The following is a 25531-nucleotide window of genomic DNA, read 5'->3' as shown; positions in this document are numbered from 1 at the left end:
TTATCATACACTAGATTACCAAAAGTATTGGCTCACCCAACCAAAGGATCAGACTAAGGTGTCCTAATCACTTGGTCTGGCCACAGATGTATAAAATCAAGCATGCATGCTTGCAGACTGTTTTCAAGAACATTTGTGAAAGAATGGACCGCTCTCAGGAGCTCAGTGAACTCCTGTCACAGGATTCCGCCTCTGCAACAAATCCAGTGGTGACATTTTCTCGCTCCTAAATATTCCCCAGTCAACTGTCAGCTCTATCAGGACAACATGGAAGAGTTAGGGAACAACAGCAACTCAGCCACCAAGTGGTAGGCCATGTAAACTGACAGAGAGGTCCATGGATGCTGAAGCACATAGTGGAAAGCGGTCACTAACTCTCTGCACAATCGATTGCTACAAAGCTCTAAACTTCATGTAACTTTCAGCTTAGCCCAAATACAGTACTCGGAGAACTTCATGAAATGGGTTTCCATGGCCAAGCAGCTGCATGCAAGCCACACAATGCAAAGTGTTGGATGCAGTGGTGTGAAACAGGCCGCCACTGGACTCTGGAGCAGTGGAGACGCCTTCTCTGGAGTAATGAATCACTCTTTTGCATGGCACACATTCCCAGGAGAACTGTACATTTCAGACTGCATTGTGCAAAGTGAGAAATTTGGTGGAGGAGCAATCATGGTGTGGGGTTGTTTTTCAGGACTTGGGCGTGGCCCCTTAGTTCCAGTGATAAGAACTCTGAGTGCTTCAGGACACCAAAACATTTTTGGACAATTTCGTGCTCCCAATCTTGTGGGAACAGTTTGGAGCAGGCCCTACCTCTTCCAACATGACTGTTCACCAGTGCACAAACCAAGGTGCACTGGATGACAGTTCTGCACAGAGTCAGAGTGCCTACACTGGCCTACACAGAGTCCTGACCTGAACCCAATAAAACACCTTCAGGATGAATCAGAGCGGAGACTGAGAGCCAGGCCTTCTTGACCAATATCAGTGTGTGACCACACTGTCGCTTATATTATTATATTCATCTTCTGCCGTTTTGTGGGCGAAGGTAGGGGACACCCTGCATGATGCCAGTCTGTCGCAGGGCTGCAATCACAACCATTCCAATCACACTCACACCTAGGGACAATTTAGAGTTGCCAATTGACCTATGAAGCATGTTTTTGGAGGAAGCTGGAGACCCTGGAGAGAATGCATGCACGGGGAGAACATGCAAACTCCCCACAGTAAGATTGGGACTTGAACTGTGGGGACCTTCATGCTGGGAGGTGAGAGCGCTGTCCACTGCGCCGCTGTGCAGCCCTACATAACATAATATTATTATATTAAACAAAAAAGGAAAGGTTAACTGTTAATGCCCATACTTTATCTTTAATACTTCAGTATGTAAACCAATAAAATAAAATAAAATAAAAATCACAAGAGCCTTATTCAGCAGAGTGGACTACAAAAGGGGATTGTATTTTTCTAAATAAGTGGTTGCAGAACCTTTAAAGACCGTTTGTAGCGTTGTTCTTTATCACGAGAAAGTAAAACATTTTTCCCGAATGAAAATATACTTAAAATATCCTTTCTGTTCTGCTGTTTTGAAATTTAAAACAATAATAATGAAAAACTGGTCACAGAGATTGAAAATTAATAGTACATTTACATGGATTGAAATGCTATTCCAATGACGCCTGAACGCATCAGCTGTGCAGGTGGTTCGAAGGCGTGGCTACATCCGAGAGAACATGGACTTTAGTGCGCATGCGTGAGCTACAAAACTGCATTTCAGAATGATTACTGGTGGTCAGCGGAGATACAGATTATGCAGCTCCACACAACTGTTGTTTTAATCCCCCGGGAGAGGAGATTTAGCAAGAAAAAAGACTGGCTTTAAAGCCAGCAGCCATATTGCATTGGAAAACGACGGACAGACTATGTTTTTGTGAGAAAAGTCGTCTTCCCAAAGAAACTAACAGACTTCAAGTTGGGTTCTTTTTTTCCAGACTTTTTTTCTGGCGGTGGGTTTGGGTTTCACAGCTAGCTTGCCAGTTGGCTAAGGAATCTAGAGATTTAGTAAAGTTCTTTGAGTATTTTTTATTTTGTTCTCTTTTTGACGAAAAGTGTCAAATTTAGCACCTTTAGAATGAAGGACCGATTGGAGCAGCTTAAGGCGGTAAGTCATGTTCAGACAGATGAAAGCATTTTTGTTGTTGTCTATTATAGGAAGCCCTGAAAATGTGAACTTTAAGAAAAAGGTAACCTTATATCGGAAAAATGTCAAATGTGTCGCAAAGTATTGCTACAAACTTGAGCGATTGGATAAGCGTCAAATAAGGACATTTGTAATTGGATGTGTAGATGGATCAAGAAGTACTGAAGAAAAATACGTTAACTTTACATCATTATGATATGAGATGTGTAACGCAAGTTGCCTTTAAAGTCTGAATGTCTGTTGAAAAACCACAACGGGCTGTATTTTACTGGGCGTTTTGGGCTTTTAATTTACAATGCTTATTTGCTTATTGCAATGGAAATCCTGGTTTCGCTGTTGTTTTTAATCTAGAATACAGGAGAGTAAGCAAAAACAGCCCCCCCCCCCTATTCCCTTACAATTTATAAAACAAAATTATCATTATCTATCACTCTGATCAAAGTAGGAAGTTGCAAAGTAAGCACACAATCTCCTGTTTTCATAATAGGACTTTAAACAAGGTTTTTGTTGTTGTCGCTATTGTTTTTGTGGGGCATTATGGGTAGTTGAGGATAATTAAATGCTTTTATTTAAACCTAACACTTAAAAAAGCATGTCTGACTCTCCAAATACTTTGTTCATGTGTGACTCAAGCATGGCTGATCACTTATATCCTCTTTTTTTGTGTTGCTATAGCTACCTGAGCTAGCTTTAATGTTTGCAGTGTTCAAACTTGCTGAGCTGCAACCTGCAACCCCCCCCCCCCCCCTTGTCCACCTATAAACACCCACCTCCCCCATCATTTACCTCAGATGGCATATGGTCTATGGAGGAAGTGTGGACAGGAACTACAGTAGGCTTTTTCATTTGATGGGAAGTCATCAGCAGGTTTTTTTCGCTGCTGTGAAACTGTTGCCGTTTGTCTGTGAAGCTCACTTGCTTCAGTGTTCTCATCCATACTCACCTTTCACCTTTTTTTATTTTATTTTTCTCCTCTAGTTTCCTCTCTAATGTTTAACTTGCTGGCGGGGTTCTAATCTGTATATGTGTCTTGAGTGTTGACTCAAGCAGCCACAAGCATGACCACGTCACCTGACGCTTCCTACTGAAATTCAGCATTATAGCTTTAGGAGTCATACGTGAGCAGAGAGCTAATCAGAGTAAGGTTTTTTTTTTTTTTAAATAAAAACATGAACGACAGAAATTGGGATTAAAAATGTAGGGAAGTAATGCATTGTTGCAGTTTCTCCTAAAAGTTCGTGTTTCATTTCTTAGTCTTTCTTTCAGGATACGTACTTTCAGCTGGAACCACATCTGTTTCAGTTGTGTGCACACTAGTTATACGCTCTGCACTGCTAGACGGCTGCTTCAGCCCTTAGGTCACAGTGAACGGTGGAGCCGAAAGAGCACTGACCTTTCTTCTTCTATGACATCTGTAGCTTTTAATTCCCTAGTGACATCAGTTTTTCAATAACACAAATCCCTACTGAATAAATTCTTTTCTCGTGTAGCATTAAATCTGAAGTAGAAGGTTATACTGCTGTCTTACTTGATAATTCCTTTTTCTTGTATATATCCACAAAAAAATACTAATGAAAATGTCTTAAAGTAACATCGTTTAGTCATCAGTTTATTGCAGTACTTTAAAGATGCACTCTGATGAAAATTGTGTTTTTAATGTGTTTTTGTGGCATTTTTCTCATGATTGAGGACGTATATACAGAAACTTGAGCTAAAATTCGCATTTCTGAGCATATCCTTATTCAACTTGTTTTAAATTAGGAGCAGATGCAAAAATACAATTGGAAAAGACTTGTAGATGTGGCATAGGACCTACAATGGCAAGCTCCCTTCTTCACTCCATTCCAATGCGTCCTCTTCAAGACGACTAGATCCATGTACGTCTAAGCTAGCATGTGGCTCAAAACTGTACGGCTGGATTGCTCCAACATTCCTCGCCCCTTTTTGTTTCCCCACTGATGTTAGCTTGGGGTTGTAAGGGGCTGTACAAATTTTAAGTTACAAGGGACATTGGTAAATTTACTAAACACCAACCCAGTATCCTTAATTGACCAAGTTTTTCAGAAAGCGGATTTTTTTCAAAGGAATAATGAATATAAAAAAGACCACAAGAAAAAAAGGCTAACACTCAGCCGGTTCATTCTTGATGAGGCATTTGAACGGGGTTCTATTGATTTGCTAGATGGTTACTTTTGTGAAGGAGTGAAAGTTTACGAATGACCATTGTCATCATAGTGTGTTTTATTCAGACAATAGATGATGTGTTTGTTTCTATTTTCAGTTCTGCTTCTCTGCTGTATTCTACTAGCAGAATGTTTTAGGCCTTTTGTGAACCTCTTAGCCTGACGCACAACCACCAGCTGGTTCCTCAAAGATCTCTGCCTCTTGCTCCTTCATGCATGTGTCAAACCAAAATTTGACTGCTTAAAGGCAGCACTGAATGGTGTCAAACAACAAATATCGTTAAACAGATTTAAGGTCCCACTCTAAACACGTTTTGATCTATTTTAAAAGTTTTCCCATTAGTCTTTTAATTATGACGACATTGTGTGCTTACTTTACGTTTGTCCTCCATTAGAAAAATCCCCAAATAAAAACATGTTTAAATGCACAATTTCTAGTGGAGTGGGTCTTTAAAGTTCAGGCTTAAGTTATTTGTCCTATGAAGAACTGTCAAATGTCTGTGTGGACAGTTAGAGGTTTTTTGGAAGGAGAAATCCATTTTCTTGTGTAGAAGGTCAATGGAAATCATTTTTATGTCTTTACAAGACCCTTGGAAGCAGTGTCAGGCCAGAAATGGCAAAACTGTTACCTAAGAATGTCTATAAATCTTCCTCTATCCAGTCCAATCTTTGACCTATTTCCTTTTCTCTGAAATGAAGGGTTTCAAAGAAAAAAAGGCGGGGTAGTGTATTTTATTTCAACATATAGTAACAGCATGAGCGGTAAACTTAATGATTCCTTTTGAGTTGAGCTTTCAGGATACTAAAGGTTCTCTTTCATACACCTGAGGACGTTCTATTTTGGTTTTGTAAATAACGTTGGACCCTATTTTAAGATTAAATCCTACAAAATGTAATTTATATAACTGGTATTGTGGTTTTTTGCAGTAAGAGTACATTTTTGAAAAGTATTATCTGACTTCATTATAACTTCATTATAACTTCAAGATGTATGATACATTTCACTCTCTTTCTCTTTTCCACTCAATTATTGAAGGCATGTACCTCACAGTGTCAAACTTTAAAAATGGAAAGGTCTGTACATGTAATGATGTGTGATAATATTTTTTTTATCACATGTAACACATCTCGATGGGTAAATGTGTAGCCACTATTATCATCCTGGCAGTAGGAGGAGTTTACATCTGTTTGTTTTGCTTGTCTGTGGGCGAAGGTGCTGTTATAAAAGCCTGTGAAGATGTTGATCGCTACATTTGAAAGAATGGGCTTTGGGCTTTTCGTTAAAGTTCCTAAATCCTGGACAAAGTAGTCACATTTGGTCTTTTTTTTAAATCAAAGTTTCAGAGCTCCGACCAATTTTTCAGGACAAGAGCCATCCGCCTCCATTTGATTCAACAAGGTCAAACGGCTTCTAAACTGATAACGCTAAAACTCTTCAACGTAGGTCGAAGCAATCTAGATGGCAAAGAGCAAAACAATCCTGAATGTAAATATTTGGTTTGGATGCGAACTTTCCCTTTGAGAAGCAGGAAGGGCGGCCGCTTTGACAGGAACTTTTGTTGTATAAGATCACCGACTGATCTAAAAACTCCTTTAGCAGCATAGCTTTGTTAATGCGAACGAATTATGCAACTTGTCATTGGGTACTTTGTTTGCAGACTTGTGGTATTTTACATAACATGAACCAGCAAACATCTGCCGGACATGTAAAGTGAGTGCGTTTCAGTCTGTATGCCTGCAGTCGTCCAGTTTGTGTGAGATTTTGATGATTACAAAGAATTTAGCGTGAGATTAGTGGTTATATGTTCACATGAAGTTCAGTTTACTGCTGTGTTTATGCTGCCAGCATTTTAGCTTATGGAGACTTAAATCAAATGCCAGCAGGACATTTTTATATAGGAAGGGAAGGGATTGAAGTGTTTTTATGTGGGGAGGGCGGCACAGTTTCCCAATGTTCAGCCCATCACACACACTCTTCTGAGCTATGAGGAACAAAGGTTCAAGGATTTGCCTGCGTTTCACAGCAACAGTTGTTTCCAAGTGGACTGATACGGAGTGCTGTGAATCTGAAAACAAGTTTTTATGATGACCTGAACTGTTTGTGTTCCAAGCTGTTCTTGTGTACGTAAATTTCATGTGTGTGTGAGGGCAGTGGCGGCATGCTTAGCGTATTACTACACACATCTCTTTCCTCTGTTTCTGCAGAATGAGGCGCAGTGGAAGGAAGTGAGCGCTTGTCCTTATCTCACTACTGCAGAAATTCCACGTGAGGTGGCATAATGTGCGAAGTTGTGTTCACAAACGGGCATGTTTCAGTTTGTGTTCTGTTTTTCTTTAAAAATTCCCCTTGGATGCAAAGCCAGATGCTTAAACTCATTCCTATGTTTGCAAATCAAATGCGGAAAAGGGAGAAAGACGAATGCAAAAGAGTTTCAATGGGTGAAGCTCAGGAAGTTTATTCCATATTCAAAAGGTTTTTCATTCTAAACCTTTATTAATCTATTTTAAGAAACCAGTGCTTCGTTTTCTAGGACATAGTTTCTGCTGAGTGGTAGTTGATCAGAGGTTTACCTCTGTGTTGTGGATGAGGGTATTTGCATGGAGTAAGCCCACACCCACTTCCCATCATCCATCTGTTTTGAACTCTCACTAGCTTACACCCTCTCACAACCCAAACCTAACATGACGGGTTTGGCTAAAATAGTGAGCAGTATTGGAGCCATCCAGTCGCACAGTTTTGAGTCAGACTCCAGCTCAGAGGAGGAAAACAAAGACGTACAGTCAGGACCATAAATATTTGGACATAGGCACAGTCTTTCTAATTTAGTTTCTGTACATGACCACAGTGAATTTTAAATAAAACAATTCAGATGCCATTGAAGTGCAGACTTTCAGCTTTTATTCTATGGGTTGAACAAAAAGATTGCATAAAAATGTGAAAAACTAAACATCTTTTAAGTGACTTCCATGCTATTGCAGCGGCAGGTGTGGGCAATTCCCTTGTTATGCCATTATGAGTGAAGCAGATAAAAGGCCTGGAGTTGATTAGAGGACTCGTGCTTGCATTTTGAAGATTTTGCTGTGAACAGACAACATGCGGTCAAAGGAGCCATCATTAGGCTCAGAAAACAGAAAGAAAACATGTGAGAAATGGCTACAGTATTAGGAGTGGCAAAATCAACAGTGTGGTACATCCTGAGAAAGAAAGAAAGCACTGGTGAACTCAGCAACGCAAAAAGACCTGGACGTCCACGGAAGACAACAGTGGTGGAAGATGGCAGAATCATTTCCATGGTGAAGAGGAACCCCTTTCACAGCAGCCAACCAAGTGAACAACACTCTCCAGGAGGTAGCCATATCAATATCCAAGTCTACCATAAAACGAAGACTGCATGAAAGTAGATACAGAGGGTACACTGCAAGATGCAAGCCACTCATAATCCTCAAGAATAGGAAGAATAGATTGGACTTTGCTAAAAAGCATCTAAATGCAGAGCATTCTGAAGGAGAAAACCCAGCATCTGCTGATGTCCATGAGTTCAAGACTTCAGGCTGTCATTGCCAACAAAGGGTTTTCAACCAAATATTAGCAATGACCATTTTGTTTTTAGTTATTTCATTTGTCCAATCTTTTTGTTCAACCCATAGAATAAAAGCTGAAAGTCTGCACTTCAATGGCATCTGAGTTGTTTTATTTAAAATTCACTGTGGTAATGTACAGTAACAAAATTAGAAAGAACGTGTCTCTGTCCAAATATTTATGATCCTGACTGTCCTGATCCATTTGTCTGCAAGTGGATGCATCAGAATAAAATGGAGCAGGAAGCTCGTGGCCTTCAGATTGTACTTTGTGTCTTAACTTTCCTAATACATGTCCTCCATCAGAAATATGCCACAAGTACACGTCAAATGTCACACAATGTTTGCAGAAGTTACTTTAAAAAAAAAAACTGTATTGTGTCGTTTGTGACATTCTTTTTATCAACTCAGAAATAAATAAATTGCTTTACTCCATCCAATTATGCTAAAATGGTCAAAATTTGGCTATTTGATGGGTGTTTCATTTTTTATAGTTTAATGTTTAAAAACGTAAAAATGTAATTGTCAATTTGAGAGTCAAATGGTAGCTATGAGACAAAAGCTGCTTTGGTGTTTTTGTTAGTCATCTGCATATACTGCTTGTTCACTTCAACACAGAGCCTAGAGTGGGTTGATGCAAGAGAAGGGAAGTCGTGCAGGTGTGACGCCTGCATTTTTCCATGCTTCGACTTTGACCACTGCGCACACACACACACACACACACACACACACACACACACCCACACACACACACACACACACACACACACACACACACACACACACACACACACACACACACACACACACACCTGTCACACCTGGAGTTCAGAGTGCGTCAGTCATTACAAACTCAGCTGGTGACGTCAGCTCCTGCTCCAACCCCAGAAACTAATCAGATAAAGTTAGACTAAATTCCAATAGTATGGAATCATGAACATTACTGTCACGTTTTTGGTACAGAAGTGACAATCTTAACATAGATTGATGTGTTTACACTCTAACTTTAGTGGGGGTGTTGTCTCTGTCCCATTTTTGAAAGTTTGCTGAAAACCGGCGGAGTTCCTGGAAGCTGCCTCTGTTCCTCCTTTGTAAATATTTCCAGTCCCTCTCAATGTGCATAAAACGTCACTCTTTCTTATAAATTTATTCAGTTCTAGCAGATGGGAGACAAACTGGTATTTCTGGTTTTCGTATTGTGCCAACTTGGCTGGAAGAAAGATTCCATGTGAGATGATATGGTTTGACCTATTTCTATACAGAGGAGTGTTATACAGGAGCAGACTGAGGAAATTCAGGATAAGTTCAATCCTAGTGTGACCAAGTCTGATCAGCCAACTATGGCTTAATCTCTAGCATGTTCACCAGGCCAGGATAAAAAGCCCATGTTGAAAGTTGAAGTTAATACGCTCACCTAGAGATGGACGATATGTCGGCCGATATTTGCACAATATCTTCTGTTTTCAGAAATGCTTTATTTTTTAAATGTATACTTGTTCCTAATAGATTCGGAAGCTTGTGTTTACAGTCATAGTCAGTAATTGACTGTTTTTAGATAAACTTTATATTTGATAGGGATACATCCTAATACATCCCTGGCAATGGGGAAGTCATGGTTTACAGTTATGTTCAATATTCAATAAATGATCTGAATGCTGTCAGATATATTTATATGGAGATTTCAAAGTGATACTTGTTCCTATGAGATCATTTGCTGTATGTTAAAAAGGTCAAGTACAGCATGATTTTTCAGTAAAAGAAAAGTTCTGCATTTCTAGTAAAGAAAAAAAAAACAAATCTAAACTTTGTTACTAGACACTTAGGTATCGATATTGGCAAATATCGACTATCTGCCACAGTTGTAGGGGAAATATCTGTTATATATCTGTTATCGCATCCTTACGCTCATCTGCACTAGCTGCCCTCAAACCTCATTTAGTTGGACCAGAGCTTTACAGATAAAAGTTGTCATAACATATAAATACCCAGAAGTGTCATTGATGACCTTATGAAGTCTATCAATCAAGTCTGTTGTCAAAACATCAACTTTCTAGACTGTTGGTTGGAAAAGAAAAAGTAATGGAGGTTGTGAAGCTTCTGAGGTTGTGAATTGAAAAGGAAAGTCTATGTCCAAAGTTTGTTTGCTTGATACTGAAAGTCACATTAGTTTTCCATTGACAGGAGTCATAGATTGTACCACTGTAGATCAATAATAAAGGCTAGACTCAGATGGATTATTTATTCCTATTCGATGAGGTGAATTATGTGGGAAAACAGTCTGAGAAATCTGTTGCTTGCTGTTCAAATGGGGGGGTGGGGGGGGACAAAATAATGATTGTTAAATGTTAACACGCTTTTAGTTTTCCTATCCAAATATTGCCAGGTTTGACAATAAAGTTAAAAAAGGAAAATGCTTCTATGACCAAGAATCAAAAAATACCTTTGCAAAAGATCCTCTTCCTCCTCCAGTGTTATTGAAAGAAGAAGCGGTAGAACGGTTCTTCCCTGGATGTTGGTCTGCTCTGAACCAGGCTACTTTCTAGAATTAATTTCCATGGTCATTACACTCTCTGAAGTGGATCTGGTTATATTCAGTCTTGGTTATATCCGGCTCTGGGGCTAAATTAAGTTGGTTCGTAAACTGAGCACAAAATAAACATGATGGTAATGATTCTGATTTTAACTGATCTCATTTTTGTGCAGTGAAGGTCCTCATAAGTCCTAGCTTAACCACTTCTCTTGGTTTGAACCAAGAGAATGCTTTTTATCTTCTGGTCAATGTACTGCTTAAACATCTAAAAAAATAAAAACTATCCTTTGGTTTTATAAATATTTAATTTGTTTAAACTTGAAAGATAAGTTGAAATAAGTTGAGCTAACAATATAAATTGGCCATTCTTCAAGAAAATTTTGTTTGGTTTTTGTAAAACCTTAACCCATTAAAGAAATTAAAGGCTTCGCAATCATAATTGACAAAAACCCAAATCCTTCAATCAAATTTGATTGGAATTAAAAAGAAACTCCAGTTTGTTATAAAGTAGTTTTCCTTTACCACCTTTGCAAAACCTGAGATCAGTTAAAGATGAGACATTGTGACGAAAAGCTAGAAAATTGAGAATTATTTAAATTTGACAAACTCTCGCTGTAAATAGTTGGCACTAATATTTGAAAAATTATACTTTTCTATTAGTCACAGTAATGGTACGAGTATGATCAATATGTATAAACTTATTTTGGTTGACTAGACCTTTTGTTTCCTGGATGTACCTTTGGCTTGTAGATGAGATGATAAAGGAAGTATTAACATTCTGTTTCCATACTTTGTAATGACTGAGCCACATAGATCCTCGGCCTTGTTGTTCATTTTGGTAACTAAATAAAACCGATTCTGTTTGACTCATTCCCACACAAATAATATCGGCAACAAATTCTTGACGACACTTGACATTTGGAATCCTCTAAAACGTACATTTTAAATGAAGAGTCCGTAAATAAACTCTGGCTAACAAAGAGAAAAAACATGCAAATCTTCCAGAGCAAGGCCCCTGTAGGATCCAGAACTTGGAGTTCCCTTTCATCTTTGTGTAGGCAAATGAGAATACAAAATGGAGGCAGTGAGTGACCAAATATATTCAAATGTACAACAAGAAGAATGCAAGGAGTATTTTTATATATTGACACGTGTTTTAACCCCTCGACACCTGAATTTATTTCCAGCTGTTAAAAAAAGCAAAAAAGTTTTTGTATACATGTTGATGCTAAATTAAGGTAAGTTTGGAGCTCAAGTGGTTTGATGCATATTTGTATCAATAGGTGTCAAGGAGTATAACTGTAAATTAAAACATGAACTTTTAATCTTATTTTTTTTTCTTTGTTTTTATCTGGAAGAGTACAACAACACATGCGCTAGGCAGGCACAAAAAAATACGATACCAAGCTGTGCAACACTCATGTCGCAAAAGTCGCCGAAAATTGCAATGAATTGTTACCTTAAATGTGCCAAAACAATCTTATGGCAGCTTGAAGTATTTAGCGAATCAAATAAATCCTTTTATGCATTTGACCAATCGGATGGATCCCTTTTATGTTAGATGCTCGCCTCGTATGTAGACGAGGGTCATATGAAGTATCATGTAAGTTATGTTGACTCTTATTTAAATTAAACTGTTGCAGTGAAATTAAAATGATGTATTTAGTTGTTTTGCTTTTTGTTCATGTATCTAAACATATCGTTATCGCGATATTGATCATTAATATCGCAAATCGCGAGTTTTCTTCATAATCTAGCAGCCCTAATATGGGTTGAAGTCTGTAGTCTCAGATTTCTTATTAAAAATACAGTTTTCAACTGTTATTGAATATTATCTTGTTACACATCTCAAATCTAAAAGGATGAGAGATTGAAAAAGAAAGTGGAGGGGTGCATGTTGTATTTTTCCCAAATTTAAGTGTTTTGGTAAACGACTAATGTATCTGGACACATATCAGGTCATTACTAGCTCTTAAGTTAATTATGATGGCAAATAAACAGTTTAAAAAATAAAACTAAATGAAACAAGGACACTACACTAAAATGGTGTGATGATCTGAAAACATCCCATGATTCATAGCTTGAAGAAGTCTTTTAGTTGTAGTCATTTGAAGGAGTCCCCATCTTTGTGATCCTTAGTCCAACCACACCATTGAGGGCTAAGGTTTTTAGCTGTATTGTGAGACTTTTTTTCTGTGTAAAATGTTCTGCAGATTTTCCTCCAGGCTTAGGATCACTGTGATGTCCCGTGGCCCAGTTTTGACCTAGCTTTAGTTGTTGGACAGATGGCCTCACATTTGACTCTAGTTTATAGGCGACTCGGTTTTGCTCTGTCCTCATGGCTGCGAGGAAACCTAAATATCACCACTCCACAAATTCCTCCACTCGGTTTCTTTTAACATAGTTTAAATGTTTTCCAAAGATGCTTTGATTGATACAAACATACTTTCTGATCATGTGCCATGGATCAGCATGACCTTCTGCGACCTTTTGCTACCAAACCTTTTTATTCTGCTCAGCATCATGAGTGCTCAGTTTATACAGATATGGAAAAATGTCTATTTGTTAGATCATATTATAAAATGTTATCCCAACTTTTATATTGCTTTAATTTTCTAAAAATGCCACCTAATTTCTGCCTTTTGACATAAACATAAACTTCTCTAGCTTAGGACACAGGGGTCTGCCCATTCCATTATGGTGAATGCAAACTGCCCTTTCAAAACCTTATAGAACTAATGACATTTCCTTTCTCGTGTATCCATTAAAACTGGTTCAAGTCTCATTGTCCCTGATATTTTATTCTATTTTTTTACCTTAAGCCATTGTGAAAATAAAAAAAAAACTATTTGTTTATTTTTATTTTTTTAGATGTGTCACATTTGTTCGTCATATAAAGTTGTATAATCATTTTTTGAAGATGTAGTTAAAAACATTTACAATTTCTTTTTTGGCCATTGATTGGCATATATTCTAACCAGTCCACCAGTTTAGCATTTCTGATCCACTTAAGTATTTTTTTTCATGTTCTGACAGTAGTAGATTTAAAAAATCCACTTAAATAAGTTTGAAAATTCCTTGTCAACAACCCTAGAAACACAAAGCCACACAACATAATGGATGCACACAAAGAATACTTGTATAAAATGTAAGACTGGAAAATCTGTCAATATGTAGCACATAATGAAAACATTTGAGGATTACATGATCTGTAAACTAAATACTGCAGGCTGACATGGAGTTTTATAAATTGACCCTTTCTGGCAGCTAAATAAGCCACTCGTTAGATTATAGTGTGGAAAAAGTCCCAACTTCAGTGGAAAGAAAATAGTTTGGCACAAATTTCTGACTCATTTGTAGAGCATTGTAGAAAACAAGACGAATGCTCAATTATCTGCAATAGTCTGTCTTTTTAACACACATTTGATGTATTTAATAATTGCTGCTGTTACACCTTTTTTTCTTTTTTATTAATCTTTTTTGTTAGACTTGTGATCAAGATGACGAGGAGGTGGAGATCGCTGTGGACAATGCAGCCTTTATGGATGAATTCTTCTCTCAGGTCAGTGCGTTAACCTTCACAGAGCTTGGATGTCTTAGTATTGTCACCTGTGATGTATTTCATGGTTCTCTGTTTGTTTCAGATTGAGGACATCAGGGGTAGTATTGATAAAATTGATGAGAACGTGGCTGAAGTCAAAAAGCTGTTCTCCGTCATCCTATCTGCACCCACATCAGATCAGAGTAAGACCTCTGCCTTTTTTGCCTTTTTTTGGTCCAAATTCTGTTTTAAATGGTGAAAAACTGAAGAGAATTTGACTTTTTTAGGACTCTTCTCTAAAGTGTTGAATATATGGATTAATTTTGCAGGCTGTGAATATATACTTTAAGAGGGAAGAGTTTTAGATTAGCTTTGATAAACTGAATTGACTATCCATCGTTTTCATGTCTACGGCAACAATCTTGAAGACTATCAGATAGAAAATGTTGATCTGGTGCTCTTTTTTTCTTCTTCTCTTTTTCTTTTCTCTTTTTACCAATTAATCAAGTTAAGAGAAATTCTTATAGCTCCACTCCTCTCGCTGAACTTGCAGGCCTCTGTCCTCTATAGTGCAGGATTGATGTTGCACAAAAGTAACGGTTTTTGCGTGGGTCTATGGAAATGACCGACCAAATTACAACACTTTTGTAACTTGAATTTCCCATTTGAATTTCCTAAATTTGTGTATTGTGCATGTTTTGTAAAAACACGTTTGCAATACAGATCTCACACTTTAAAAAGTTCTTGTTCTTTCAAGTTGGTTAAAAGTATTGTCCTTGTGGTTCCTACCAACAGAAACCCAAGATGATTTGGAAGCTATCACCAATGACATCAAGAAGATGGCCAACAATGCAAGAAACAAACTTAAGAGTGAGTGTCTTCTACTTAACATCTGGAGAAAAATTCCCATTTTTGTCATTTTATGATAAAATAGTGTTCTCTTCAATCTAGCAGATTTCTTAAAGGCTGTATTTGGCTGCATTCTTTTCCAGCCATCGAGAGGAACCTGGAGTCAGAACAGCAGCAAGAGAGGGTGTCGGCTGACATGCGGATACGCAAATCACAGGTACGTTTGGAATTAAGTCAATGTTTTGTTTTTTTATTATGAACAGAAATGCTTTGACTGCATTATTTCATTCTTTAGTGTGAAACTTTGGGTCTGGTGTTATTTTCAGAAACACAGAACAAATCAAACACGAGAAATGAGGGGCAACACTTGACAGCTCAGTTCATTACAGTTCTTCCAATTTAAGGATTCCCTTTAAATAACTGGAAATATCCAAAACTTTAATTGCTTTCTTTATGAAACTGATGTTCTGATGGCTGTTTAATTCTTTTGGTTATACTAATCACAATATGTTAGGGAGATTATTATTTACATGAGCGCTTTTCCCATTTTGTTCCGAAACAAACAAACACTGTCAAAATGTCGTTCACAGAGTTTTTCACAACTTATTGTGAGTAGTGTATTTTAAAAATGTTTACAGGTATTTTGTTAAATTCAAAAATGTTTTTTTCTTGTTCTCTCATGTCTTCCAGCATGCAGTGCTGTCCAGGAAGTTTGTGGAAGTAATGACAAAGTATAACGAAGCTCAGGTGGACTTCAGGGAGCGGAGTAAAGGACGCATTCAGAGACAGTTGGAAATCAGTGAGTTGCACGTACTTGCACAGACAGGAAACGCACGCCACTCTCTAACATGCTTTTCTGTGTCTTCCAGCTGGTAAAGCAACAACAGATGAAGAACTGGAGGAGATGTTGGAGAGCGGGAATGCCGCTGTGTTCACTGCAGGGGTAAGAGAGCACCTTTTATTTCACCTCACGTTAACAGCACGCAGGCTTTTCTCACTACGTCGATGATTGTTCAAGCTGATCTGACGCCCCGTGATTTTAAAATCTCCCGAACATTTGGGACTTTTCTTGATTTATTTAAGGTTAGTCGCTTTCCTTTCTCAGCAGGAAAATTGTGAGATTTAACAAAGCAAGGTAATATTGAGGCTTTCCCTTTTCAGTCAATAAAAGGACTGAAAGAAGGGAGGGATGTGTGATACAGTAGAGGGTTTGGGATTATAATGGTGCAAAAGGACGCTGATTAAATTCATATTTTTAAACGGACACTTTACAAAGAAAACATGTATAATGAAATTGGAACTAAATGCAGTCCAATTCATTCCTGTTTCAACTTGTTCTGCTCAATTATTGTTGAATCTCGTTTAAAAAAAAAAGGAACTGAGCTTTTCAAACAAACAAACTGCATTAAGGCTTCATCCTGATTTAAAACGTCAGGGTGCAGTGATGTTAGAAAAATAGCTTCCTTTGAACAAGGGGACACACCTAGCAAATGAGCTCATGGGATATGGCCCACCTGCAATTGGACAGGGGGGTTAAGAGGACAGGAAAAGGAAAGCCAGCAGACTCGGTTTACATGTCCATATTCTGGCTTTGGAAAGGCTGTGGCCTGTGTGAAATAGGACTTGTCCAAAAGGACTGAAGAATTTAGCACAACATTGTGTGTTTATCTGCTATTTTCTTTAATAAAAAGCAGACTTAAAAAATACAGCTCAAAATGTTATTTAACTAATATATTTTATGTTGTTTATCTTAAAATGGTTTCCTTTTACAAACTAAATCCTCAAAATGCTGAGATGTTGATTTCCTGCATCCTCATCAATCTCTCATACGCTCTCTTTCTTTGTGGCGTTTGGTATTTTCCATTGTGGTCGAGGGAAACCTGCCATGATCACAAACTTAATCCAAATTTAGTTGAGCCTGTCTTTTCTACCAAAAGGTAGAAGGTGGTCTGCCTCCCGTTGGATTTTTAGGAAATTCTATGAAACACTAAGAAGCCCACAGTCTCAATGCAATGTCTATCAAACGCTGTGGCTCTTTTCTTCAGTTTCACATGTGGGGGCAAGAATTTTGAGTTCCAGTCTGCTTTGAATTGCTGGATAATAAACAAGCCGAAACAAGAAAAAATTCTCCTGCATGTTTTCCTGCTGCAGCTGATAAGCTGAAGGCTTTTTGGAGAAATTCCGAAAACTGACTGATAATGATCCACACAAGGTCAATGTTCTAGTAACACATTTATCGTTTGCAGCCTTTTAACTTATTTTAGTAATATCTTATGGGTAAAATGAGGCTCATGAAGTTTATTTTTTCTGTGTGAGTTAAAAAACAAACTGGTGAAAAATGGCTTCACGCTTACTTGCAGTAGATGAACACCAATGTGTTTCCGTCCACTGGAACCGGGGAAATTTGTGGCATTTTGAGCCACAAACATCAACTTTTTGTGTGATTTGACTTCAGTGAAGCTTTTTAACCCGAATGTTTCAGCTGTTGGGACAGATGATGGTGAGCTTTACTTGGTCATAGCACCACAACAAGCCAGTTATTAGTGTATGCTTCCTTTTGTTTTTAATCTACGTTAATAAATATCTGTCTATGACTTGTCATATGTCATCAAAACGGATTTGATGAATGTTGGTCCAAACACAGACCCCTGTTGAACGCCATTAATATATTGTACTTTTTCAAACGGATGTGAATTAAATCAGCCTGATGTGGTGTCTTTCATTTGATTCATTGCCTACGAAGTGCTTGATAAATATTAGATACATATTAGCTGACAGTTTTGATTTGCACATTAAGTTTTTGTTTATCTTGATGTTGATTGGTGCAAATAATTGACTCTCTTTTGCAGATTGTAGACTCTGGGATTTCAAAACAAGCTCTGAGTGAAATTGAATCAAGACATAAAGACATTGTTCGTCTGGAAAGTAGTATCAAGGAGCTGCATGATATGTTTGTAGACATCGCCATGCTAGTGGAGAGCCAGGTAAACTTTTGTACAATTTTTTTTAACCCTTAGTTCATCCATACTCATTCTTTGAACCACTCCTAAATTCCCCCTCTGGTCTTTTTGATGGCCGTCGTGACTCTTTTTGTCTTTTCCAGCTCCTTGCTTTTCTTGCATCCTCTTCCGGCTTTGCCACCTTTCATCTCATCACCCAGCATTACTGGAATATGAGCGTATTATAATAAATGTCAAGCTTTATTTATTTATTTTAGTTTCCATCAAGATTATTAGCTGTCATAAACTCAAAAGGCTCAACACTCTGCCCTTGTATGCACAAAATCTTAAATATGACCACCTCTTTCTTGCTGCTTTAAATCACGCAATCTGAGGAAAAAGCATGAGTGAGGTAAGGGCTTTTATCTTCCACACTTTGTCTTTGCACTGTGCTTTTTTACAGGAATCTTTATTTTTTTCCCCCCTTCTTTGCAGTTCAATTAGATTTTGTTTTTCAAAATAACGAATGAAACATTTCATTTTAGATTGTATTTAGAGATATTAATGAATGAAGTTACTTCCACTTGTTGGCTGGTTAAACTTAACTGTTGCTGCTCTAAGCGGCTGCCTGTCCTGGTCTCCTTATATACTGTATCATGTTGAAATATAGTTTATTAAATCAAAGCAATGACTTGTTGTTTGCCTAGTTTTGATGCTTTGATAAGTGTTTTTAATATGCTATTGAACCTTTTTGTTTTTCAGGGCGACGTTATAGACAACATAGAGAAGAATGTTTCCCAGTCAGTCGACCACATAGTAGAGGCAAGAGAACAAACCAAAAAAGCTGTAAGGTACCAAACCAAAGCACGCAAGGTAATGTCATTTGGCCTGCTTTTGCAACAAATTGCTGCTACCTCTTCCTCTCTTTTTTTACGTTTTCAACCCTGCACTTCACTCTGTTTGGCACATTCAAAGCTTGCAGTCTTCCTGTAGATCACACCTCACACAAAAGTCACGCTGTGTGACTTTATTCTCTTTCTTTTACTTCTTTCCTTTTTACTCTATTTTTGCTGCCGCTGATGTTGACCCTGTAAGGGGGGGATGATTGACAGGATTGAGAGCAACATGGACCAGTCAGTGGGCTTTGTAGAGCGGGCGGTTGCAGACACTAAAAAAGCTGCCAAGTTTCAGCAAGAAGCTCGCCGTGTGAGTGACGGTTGTCAACGACAGCAGTCTGGTTTCCCAAAAGCAACATCTGAAGGCTCTGAGGGGAAAAGGCAGCGTTTTCTTAACATGAATCATATTGTAGTAAGAATGTATTTTATTTGTCAAAAACTCCCTGTTCCCTCTGCATGCCGCTGTTTAAAAACCCAAAAAACAAGATGGCTGGTAGGTTTGTGACTGTTTTTCTCTGTCATCTTCTTCCTGTTATTGGCTCACCACCTTCTGAGATCCAGCACTGTAACGCCTCTCTTCTGTTCTTGTGAGTTGCTAAAGGGAACATGGATAGTTTCATTGGCATGTCCGTTGTTGCCCATTGACTGTAATCACCTTTTAAAAACGGCACAAAAAGCTCCTGTCAGTTTAGTCTGTCATAAAACAAACCGTGACCTTTACCATTTCATTGGCCTTGTGGTAGAGTGTCCGCTCTAAGACTGGAAGAGTTCAAATCGACAGCTGAATTGTACCAAAAGCTAAAAATGGTTCCCAGTGCCTCCCTGCTTGACACTCAGCAGTATAGGGTTGGATTGGGGGGTTAAACCACCAAATGGATTCTGATCACGGCTGTTTCTGAGAACAAATTTCAAACACCTAGGTGGATGACAGCTATAGACGTATTTGTCCTAAATATTGCATCTAAAAGGAGTATGGAATTCATTTGATCAAAGTGCTTTTGGGAAACCAGATGTTGGACAACATGAAGACATCATATACCCTTCATCTGCACCTTGACTGACCCGTTGATGGTCCCCCGCCCTGAAACCTGCCGTGTTTGACACCTTTTGCCTTTCCCAACAGAAGCCTGAACCCCCTCAAACACTTTTTTAAGTCTCGTCTGTCTCTTGCTTTAACCTTTTAACCTTAATGTTGCCTTTCAGCAGGGTCCCTTACTGAACATGCCATTTATTTGGTAACAGTCAATGTTGTTTGGACGGGAAACCTAAATCTTGATCCATGTCTTCCATAAACTTCATGTACGCTGACGTTGATGCTATAAACATGCACTTTTAAGAAATGGCATTCATGCTCATAAATGTTTAGGATGTGTAATTGATGTGTGCTTGGTTATTCCTTATAGAAAACGGTCATAATAGTGGTGATTGTGGTCATCTTACTGGCAGTAATAACCCTCAGTATCGGGTTGGGAGTGGGATTAAATCGTTGAGTTTGAGAAGAGTTAAAGGTGAGTAACCTCGGACCTGCTGTAGAAAAACAGTGGGTGTGGGTGTAAGGCATGCTGAAGAGTTCCCCGTAGGCTGCATGACTGAGTGCTTTGAATATCCAGGGAGCTTACTTAAGGTGTGTTTCTGTGTGCACGCAAGTTCTTGGGCGTGGAGTTTCACTTCTTTGCATGATCTGCCTCTGGTTACTGCTGACCACACAAAGAGGGGTGTTGGTGGAGACTTGAGATTTTGGGTTGGTGTGTTTTTGGCTCATTGTTTTTTTCACAGCAGTTAAACGTTAAACATCCTTTCCCTCTTGTCTCTCTTTCTGTAGAAGATGTACATCATAGGTGCATGCTGTGCTGTGCTTGTTGTCGTCGTCCTCATCATCATCCTCACCCAGACAATAAAGTAGGACTGCCACCATCGCATCCATTCATCATCCACTCCACTCTACTGTGCATCAGCTGGCCGGCTGTGGGAAAAAAAATACATTTCATGAGTGCATCAAAAGATTGAACAATTCACGCTTTAAACAGAACTGTGTAGCATTGAAACACTGGAAAAGAGAAGTGCAGTCACAGATTCCCTCATTTTTGGACTCTTATTTTTGTTTTGAGGATGTTATGCTGCAAATGAGGAATTAACACTTGAAGCTGACATCAGGTACGTTACCTGCTGTACCTCTGGAGTCAGAAAAAAGGGGGAAGCAGAAAAATTCATCACTCCAGTGGCGCTGAACATTTCATTGTTTTAAGATGTGACTCCAATTGTTCCCCTCTTTGTGTTTGTTGTGCATTTGTGACACCATGTTGAAGTACACAACCTCCTGATCATTTACTCCTTGCCTTCATGAGCCTTGACACACTTTATGCCTGAAAAGCTACCAAATGTTCACTTTACAAGGAGTTAGTTGATTAGTTTGTCCAGGGGAGTTCCAGCACTTTCACACTTCAGAATTTCAAAGTAAGCTCCATTATATGTAATTGTCTTGTAAATAATAGATTTATTTTTGTGCTATTTTTCTTTTTTATGTCACCGTTCACTTAACTAAATTAAACTTGCTAGTACTTTCTTATGATTCCTCAATTTAGAGAGGTGCTCTTGTTGTCAAATTTAACCGTGTGAATGAGGGATTATGGGAAATATCTGATAAAACTGCAGCAAAAGGACAGCTAACTAAAGATAACTTGAAGTTTCATTTTGACTAACTAAAATGACATTTAGTAAAACTGTTTTTATTGCCAAAAATGTTTGCAGAAATGTTTATAGCAGTGGTTATCTTCTTTCCCATAAGTATTGAAATACTTTTAAAACAATGTTTTTTGTGTGATTATTAAATAGCAAATGAAATAAAACGTATAATGGCAAAAATAAATGCTGGAAGTTCTCTTCTCCTGAATAAGGATAAATTTTTCAAGTCTACTGTGTTTCATGAACACTTCAGGGTATGCACGTTTTTTTAAAAACTTTGTCTATATCTTAGCTTCTCAAAAAACAAAAGGTAAGTGTAACTAAAAGTGGAAATCAAAAAATGTTTTCTTCTAAGCATGCAAATATAAACGTATGAGACTGTTTCTTTTGTTAAGAGCTGAACAGCATTTTATTGCAGGGGTGTTATGTTTAATGACAGATATGGACTTCATAAACTATTTTTTTTTTCTAATGGCAGCCTAGAAGACTTTACAAAATAGAAGCGTACCTGCAGCATAACTTTTTAACGGTACAATCTGCTCCATAAAACGTGTTTACACAAGCAACAATCGCCCAGAATCCAATGCGGTTTTATGTTTTTACCTGTCTTAACTTGTACCAGTGTTGGACAGCTCAACAAAACCCGAACAAAAAACAATTTTAACATCTTCAAATTAATTTCTGTGTTTTTATTGTGCTTAAAAGTATTGTTCTCAATAAAATGTTTAAATAAATCCATTTAAAAAGTAATAGAAATGAGCCCAGTTTTGATAAGTCAGTGATGTCATGAGGTTAATATTTCACTTTTAAGTGCATGTAAGGAATAGAAATTGTTGGTCTTTGTTAATGGAATAACTTTGACTTCTATTTTATTGATTGGAGTCACTTAAATTTTGTACCTGATGGTTATTTTTTTAATATAATAAAAGATCTACTGGAGGCATCCATAAAAAGGTGCCTGTTAATTAAAAACCAGTCGGTGCAACTTTTATTTCTGCTTTTACCAGCCTCTCCAGGTGTTTTTTGAAATGGTGGCGATGTTTGCTCACCCCACACGCTTTTCCTTCTCCATGATCTTCTGCAAACGTTAACACATTTTTACCTCGTCTTACCAGCCAATGAGAATGTGGGTCCAGAAACATTTTAAAAATAAGTGTCGTTAACTGAGGATGTTTTGTGGTCGTGTTGGCTTTCCTAAAAGAAATAAAAATGTCCCCTTGACCTGCTGACGGCCCATTTTTGTTTGTGTGAATTGAAACTTCTTGCTGACGGTGTAGCTGAGGACTTGTTTTAAGTGTGTTATATGACTTAGTAGCTGCTGTCAGCAGACGGTTTGCTCTGGAATTTAACCACTGTGTTGCAAAGTCCTTGTTTTTAAAGGCTACTGGAAAAGAGGAGGTAAGCTTTGTTACCTTTTCCTTCTCCTAAATCCACACAATAAACCTCTCTGACCTTACGTTCCTCTATTCCCAAACATTTCCTCCAACCTTTGACTACAAACCCAAGTGACGACTGTATTGACACAGTAAAATTCAATTGTCTGACTATTTGTTTCCATTTACCCTTCAGAAAAAAATGATGATTACATTGTGCTGTGCCATCATTGGAATTGTCGGGTTCTCCTATATGTACAGCTTCTTTTCGTAAGCTGCACAACACAGGTGAAACCACAACCTTAAACGTAATATGTGTTTGATTACTTCAAAGTTTCAAACTTATTTTATCTTTATTTTTTCTTTTTAATCCCAGTGATCCAGGTGTCTCCAAGGGGAAACCCTACCTAAGATGAACCCTTTCTCCTCCATTTTATGTGATTTTTTTTTTTCTTCTTCTCAAAATTTATCGATAAATAACAAAATTTTACCGATGATTACAAAAAAAACTTTTTCACGCTTTCCCTTCCATACCAACCTGAAATTATTTTCCAGCTGTATAGTGTTTGAAAATGTGCTATTATGTATGTTTAGATTATTCTTAGGCTGTTATTAAATAGCCAGATTTACACATGGCATGATATTGGGAGGCACTGCGACCTGTAACCTGCCTTTGCACCTAAAGCAGCTGGAATAGGCTCCAGCAACCCGGGAACCCTCCACAGGATTCAATGGAACAAAAAAAAAAAAAAAAAAGGATGGATGGATGATGTGTTCAGATCACTTGGGTCAGTTTAGCGCCTCTCTGGGGTGCGTTTTAGAAAAATATTCATTTATAGATGAAGTCTTCAAGGATTTAAAGAAACGTGTTATTATTGTGCCATGCAGGTTTTTATTTATTAGCTTAAAAATATTCAGTTTGGTGACGTTTTCTGCTTCTATTGTTAATCAACAAAAAAATGCAATGTTTGTTTGTATTGTGTGTTCGATCTGTCTGTGATGGCCTCTCTGTAACAGCTGCTTCCACTTGCTCATCAGCTGTATGTTCAAGCATGTTATGTAATAAAAGCTTCCTGTGAGTTCAACCTAATGCGTGCGTGCGTGCGTGCGTGCGTGCTCCGCCCCTTGTGTTGGGTAGTTCCCGCAGCTGTTCGCTGTTTTCCTTTGGGTTGGACGGTGTTGCGTTTGGGTGTACTCTCGCAGCTTTGATGACATTAAGCCTAGAATAAGATGCTTCTGCTGTGGAACGAGGAGCCCCCTGACCTCATTTTCATGCCGGTCCGGCTCTCTTTTGGATAGCCTGGCCCATCTTCTTCGTGAGGGGCGGGGTCTATCAGGGTGCGTTCGTTTATTATGCCCCGATTTGGAGGACATCGGGAAAGGCAAAAACAGTCTTCAGCGACAGGAGAGAATTTCACTTTAAGTGCTGATACACAGAATAATTATTAGTATAGGAAAACTATAAAACCACTTGTATAAAATACTGAATTTTGAGTTAATTTAAACGGACGACTATGGGAAAGTATTTTAAAAAAGAGGGTGATCATCCTTTTTTTAAGTAATTGCAATGATGTGCAGTACACTTTAATTGACAAAAATAGAAAGATTTCTACAACTGAAAGTTAGAAGACAAATTGGACACAATTTGCGTGACAAAAATGAATAAAACCTTTAAGGGTGTGTCTAAAAAAGTTCATTTTTACTACAAAATATGCATGAATTCCCTATAGGTTTTCTTTTTCTACTTCAAAATATGTCAGGTAAACCATAAAGATTAGTCATGTTTTTTGTGTGTGCAAATGTTTAAACATTTTTGTATAGCACAAGGTAATATTGCACAATAAAACATCTCATTTAGGGTGTTTTTTTTTCTATTATCATTATTGTGTGAGATGTGACATTATTGTATGGAGCCCTCAACATGACTTTTTGAAAGAAAAGAAAATCCCTGAAATAAAAAATTGTGGCCACAAATTAATAGTAGCAATTGACGATGCTAAAATATGAATTTGAGTGCACAGACTTCAATTTTCTTCGCTCAAAATGCATATTTCTGCTGACAAAATAATAAAATGTTAATGTCTGCAAGGAAACTAAGTTGTGCACACAAAATACTAAAATATTGCTACAATATATATAATAGAATTTGTGGTCAAAGATTATCTGTATGAGGGAACCATTTATGTATTCTTTTGAATGTCCCATCTAGGGTTCTGAATTATTATTTATTTTATTTTTTTAGAATTTTAAAGATCACATATATATCCACATGAATAAAACAAAAGAAAATAAAGATGAAAAATAAAACAATTTAGAATTGTGGTCTAATACAAATGTCATAATATAATACTAGAGATTGTCAGACAACATCTTTTCTTTAATGAAAGTAGACAGCTTTCTTGTATTTTTGTTTTTCATAAACTTTGGTGATTTAAAATATAAACAGATCTCTTTATGGAATGTATTGAATAATGGTTTACTTTTTAAGGAATCTGCTCTTGAAACATTGAAAGGAAAAGAAACATTTCCCAGATGTTAATAAAATATGAAATGCAAAATCAAACAATTTATCACCAGAAGCCATACCAAGTTATATTAAGTGTTTTTTTGTAATTAAATGAGAATAAGAAAGTTTGAGCAGCACAAACACAAACAATCTTCCCAAAAGCTAACATATATACATTCAAAAACAAAAGATCAAATGTTTTTATATTGGTTTCACAAAAAGGCCGTATTATTAACTTGAATGAGGAAAATTA

General features: G+C 37.6%; 1 protein-coding gene across 9 annotated transcripts; it reads left to right on the top strand.

Moving 5' to 3' along the window:
• Positions 1-1726: 1726 nt before the first annotated feature.
• stx3b (syntaxin 3b) lies at positions 1727-23852 on the top strand. 9 transcript variants are annotated; one of them, XR_013658333.1, is made up of 11 exons: positions 1727-2161; positions 13980-14054; positions 14137-14236; positions 14829-14903; positions 15026-15099; positions 15573-15681; positions 15752-15825; positions 17732-17866; positions 18584-18694; positions 20121-20458; positions 20540-21583. XR_013658333.1 is itself a non-coding variant. In XM_011480087.4 (11 exons), exons 1-10 carry the CDS (start codon positions 2132-2134, stop codon positions 23044-23046), a joined length of 861 nt encoding a protein of 286 aa, XP_011478389.1. In that variant the 5' UTR covers positions 1727-2131; the 3' UTR covers positions 23047-23060; positions 23149-23852. The 9 variants fall into 9 exon arrangements, 7 of the variants coding, with proteins under 7 accessions (XP_011478389.1, XP_011478388.1, XP_078809679.1 ...); XM_011480087.4 differs by lacking the exons at positions 18584-18694; positions 20121-20458; positions 20540-21583 and adding exons at positions 18917-19027; positions 22969-23060; positions 23149-23852; XM_011480086.4 differs by having other exon boundaries at positions 20121-20225.
• The last annotated feature ends 1679 nt before the right edge of the window (positions 23853-25531 follow it).

The sequence above is a fragment of the Oryzias latipes genome, chromosome 10 (assembly GCF_053564925.1).
Source record: "Oryzias latipes strain Hd-rR chromosome 10, Olatipes_Hd-rR_3.1".
Taxonomy (NCBI): domain Eukaryota; kingdom Metazoa; phylum Chordata; class Actinopteri; order Beloniformes; family Adrianichthyidae; genus Oryzias; species Oryzias latipes.
The sequence above is the reverse complement of the archived record's forward strand: the minus strand, read 5'-3'. Positions and strand labels throughout refer to the sequence as shown.

Coding starts and splice junctions, on each gene's coding strand:
- stx3b (XM_078953551.1), top strand. CDS start 2,132: ATGAAGGACCGATTGGAGCAGCTTAAGGCG. Junction 2,162..13,979: donor GATTGGAGCAGCTTAAGGCG/GTAAGTCATGTT, acceptor CTTTTTTGTTAG/ACTTGTGATCAAGATGACGA. Junction 17,867..18,916: donor CCATGCTAGTGGAGAGCCAG/GTAAACTTTTGT, acceptor TGACCCTGTAAG/GGGGGGATGATTGACAGGAT.